Below are 3370 nucleotides of genomic sequence, written 5' to 3'. Positions count from 1 at the left end.
GGGGGGTTAACGCGTGTCGCTTCCTTTCTCCTTTTCTCCCCCCTGCAGTTTTCTCCACTTGGCCATTATTCACGAGGAAAAAGCCCTGAGCCTGGAGGTGATCCAGCAGGCAGCCGGTGACCGGGCTTTCCTGAACTTCCAGAATAACCTCAGCCAGGTACTTTCACCTCGATAGCCCCAAATCCGGATCAGCCCCTGCCACACCCACACAGTCCCTCTGGGGAATTCCCTCCAAAAAGTCCCTTTAATTTTTTTTTTTTTGTTTTATTGATGGAATCAATTGAATCAAAGCCTGCGTTTAGGAAAGTCCCCAGCTCGCTCCAGCCGGTGTTGGTACAATGCTTCCTCTCCCCCGAGAGAGTGGCATTTAACGCCCACATTTTTCAAATATGATGCAATGGGTTGCATCCCTCTTTATGGAGATGTTAATGATACCCTTCATACCAATTGACTGTTGGTTTATCCAGAGAGCCCGAAGTGCATCACTTCCAGATGAATGGGCAACTATACAACAGCTTGGGAAGCACAAAGAACTGAGATTATGGGGCGTGCTTTCGTGATTTGGCACAAATCACCAAGTGGTCAAGAGGTGTGCTGTCTAGATGTTGCTGCCAAGTTCGTGGTGTAACTTACAGTCTGCTTTTGCTCTTACGCTTGCAGACTCCTCTTCACCTGGCAGTGATAACTGATCAGCCTGAAATTGCTGAGCATCTTCTGAAGGCCGGATGCGACCTGGAAATCAGGGACTTCCGAGGAAACACCCCCCTGCACATTGCCTGCCAGCAGGGCTCCCTCAGGAGCGTCAGCGTGCTCACGCAGTACTGCCAGCCACACCACCTCCTCGCTGTCCTGCAGGCAACCAACTACAATGGTATGGGCACACTCCTGAACAGTTCATCTTGGTGTGCTGTGCTGAGGATAGGGTTGGTCTCTGGTAGATCTCAAAGGTCCCTGGAGAGGTGGAGAAGGATTATTATGCCCCATTTGAGAGTTGAGGAGCCCAAAGCATACAGCAGTGTCTGACTCTTCTAAAATGCCATTGTCTTGTAGGCCTTCTCACTGTTGATCATAGTCTCTCATGGCTTTAAATTTTGCATTTTTAGTGAGTGCCTTTGCCCTGCTCCTCCTTTTTTTGGTTGTAATAAGTTGCACTCAAACACTGGAATAAAGCCTTCAAGAAATCTTCTCAAAATCCAGCCCTTTTATTCATACTGGAAGCTGGAAAGTTCTTCTGGAAAACACCCTTTTGCTGTGAATGAATTGCAAATTTAGATACCATCCTGGCCTATCATCTTGACTTTTAATACTGATGAGGCATTGAGTTAGAGTTACTGAAGTTTTCCCTTTGTGTTTCAGGACATACATGTCTTCATTTGGCATCTATTCAAGGATACTTGGGTATTGTTGAGTATCTGCTGTCCTTGGGAGCCGATGTAAATGCACAGGTATGTAACTTTTACCATGAATTTAACTGAGTGGTGCTTTGTAGTCTTAAGAATCAATGATGATCTGACAATGGCTCTGCCTCTCCTAACATGCCGAACCTTACGCTATTTTCACACAGGAGCCATGCAATGGCAGAACAGCACTACATTTGGCAGTCGATCTGCAGAATTCAGACCTAGTGTCGCTTTTGGTGAAACATGGGGCAGATGTGAACAAAGTGACCTATCAGGGCTATTCCCCCTATCAACTCACATGGGGAAGAGACAACTCAAGCATACAGGAACAGCTGAAGCAGCTGACCACAGCTGACCTGCAGATGTTGCCAGAAAGCGAGGATGAAGAGAGCAGTGAATCGGAGCCGGAGTTCACAGAGGATGAAGTAAGTAGCAGTTCTCATCTTTACAAGAGAATGGGAAAATCTTGTCCTGTGCAGGGTATTTTTTGGTGTCACTCTGATAGCACGCCCCTCTGGCTGTATAACAGACAGGTATACAAAAGATTATGCTATCAACAATCAGCAAAATGGCAGATGGAGCAAGCATATAAACAGAGTAGGAATAAAATGTAAAAAATAACATGAGGGAATGGAGTTAACTTCATGCGACATGGTTCTCTGGACACCATTCTGTGGCTGACACAGAAATTCATCAGAGAAAATTCAAGTTAGTGGGTGGTTTTCTCCTCCCTAGAATTTGTTTTTCTGAGTTCTGCATTAAATGGCATATGTAACCATTTTGGTGTAGAAATTTTATACACTGCTGAAGTCTGGGCATGCAGAATTTGGCTGTTATCCCAGAGTGGATATGATACTTTAAGTAATATTTTTGCATTAACAGTGTTTTGGGGTTTTTTTTGCAGCTTATATATGATGATTGCCTTATTGGAGGACGACAGCTGACATTTTAAAGCAGAGCTTTCTCTGAAAAGAAGTGACTGTATACATGTATATGTATAGAAGAAGAACTGACTTTCTTCATTTAAAAAGAAAGTCACAATGTGGAGAGAAAAAAGAGGAGGGAAGTACTACGCTGCCCAGCGAGGAGAAGGAGCACATGATTCTAACAGGACAGTTCCAGGATCTGCCTTGTGTTTAAATAGAGGAGTGGGATGTGTAACATCAGTACAGACCTGTGATTATTCACACCACCTGATAAAGAGCCACATAGCCAATCTTCTCAGCCCTGTGAAGGTAACAGACTGCACATCCAACCTGCTCATTACAGGAGGCTCTCTTGTGGCATTAAGTACTACATGGAGCAAGTGTCCTTTCATGGCAAGGTGGACTCATGCCAACACCCCTTTTCAGAGACTCTGCATTCATTTGCATTGGGCTGGTGGCAGTCCCTGTCCTTTCTGACTGACCTCAGCTGCTCTCAGTGGGCCATCCCAGGTGGAGGAGTCAGACCAAGGGACTGATGTCCTCTTGGCTCTTAGGCAAAAGTAGCAATAATGTTAACTGTGGGCATTGGAAAAGTGTGTTTCACACCATGTGTGTCATAATTGCTACACTTTTTAGCAACTGTATATTGTGTAAATAGTGTACATTTTTTGTTTATAATTATTTTGGTACATGTGAGATATGTATTTATTAAAAAAAAGTCAGATTACCATACCTAGTCTGTGAAATGGTTCATTGCCTACCTCCCTCAGATTGTGGGAATCTATCTGGTTTGCTTTTTAAGAAACGTTTAACACCTAGTAGCCAATTGGGATCACAGTCTCAGGGGTTTTAGGTGATTCACTTTAGCAGTGGTAAGACACCTAAGCAGCTTGTAGCTCTCAGCCCTTCTGCTGCAGCTAATTTTGGAAGCAGACGTAGGTGGTGTTTCCTGCACCCGCTGCAGCAGGGGGATCATGGGGCTGGGATTCCCCCTCTCTTCCAGCACCAGGCTGACCACCCACTAGAGAGGGGGTTTTAGGCTGT

The 3370-nt window shown here is 45.0% G+C and overlaps 1 protein-coding gene across 1 annotated transcript in view; it reads left to right on the top strand.

Annotated features, from left to right (window-relative positions):
* Positions 1 to 3058, top strand: part of NFKBIA (NFKB inhibitor alpha) — a gene marked incomplete at its 5' end in the record, with an annotated part of 23189 nt that extends 20131 nt beyond the window's left edge. Inside the window, 5 exons of the mRNA XM_017741640.1 lie at positions 49 to 157; positions 661 to 871; positions 1357 to 1445; positions 1565 to 1825; positions 2305 to 3058. Of these exons, the coding sequence (XP_017597129.1) occupies positions 49 to 157; positions 661 to 871; positions 1357 to 1445; positions 1565 to 1825; positions 2305 to 2352 (718 nt within the window). The remainder of the gene's footprint in view (positions 1 to 48; positions 158 to 660; positions 872 to 1356; positions 1446 to 1564; positions 1826 to 2304) is intronic.
* Positions 3059 to 3370: the final 312 nt, after the last annotated feature.

This window comes from Corvus brachyrhynchos, unplaced genomic scaffold (genome assembly GCF_000691975.1).
Source record: "Corvus brachyrhynchos isolate BGI_N302 unplaced genomic scaffold, ASM69197v1 scaffold115, whole genome shotgun sequence".
In the NCBI taxonomy this organism is placed as follows: Eukaryota; Metazoa; Chordata; class Aves; order Passeriformes; family Corvidae; genus Corvus; species Corvus brachyrhynchos.
Note: the sequence above shows the minus strand (reverse complement) of the source record. Positions and strands in the feature narration are given on the sequence as shown.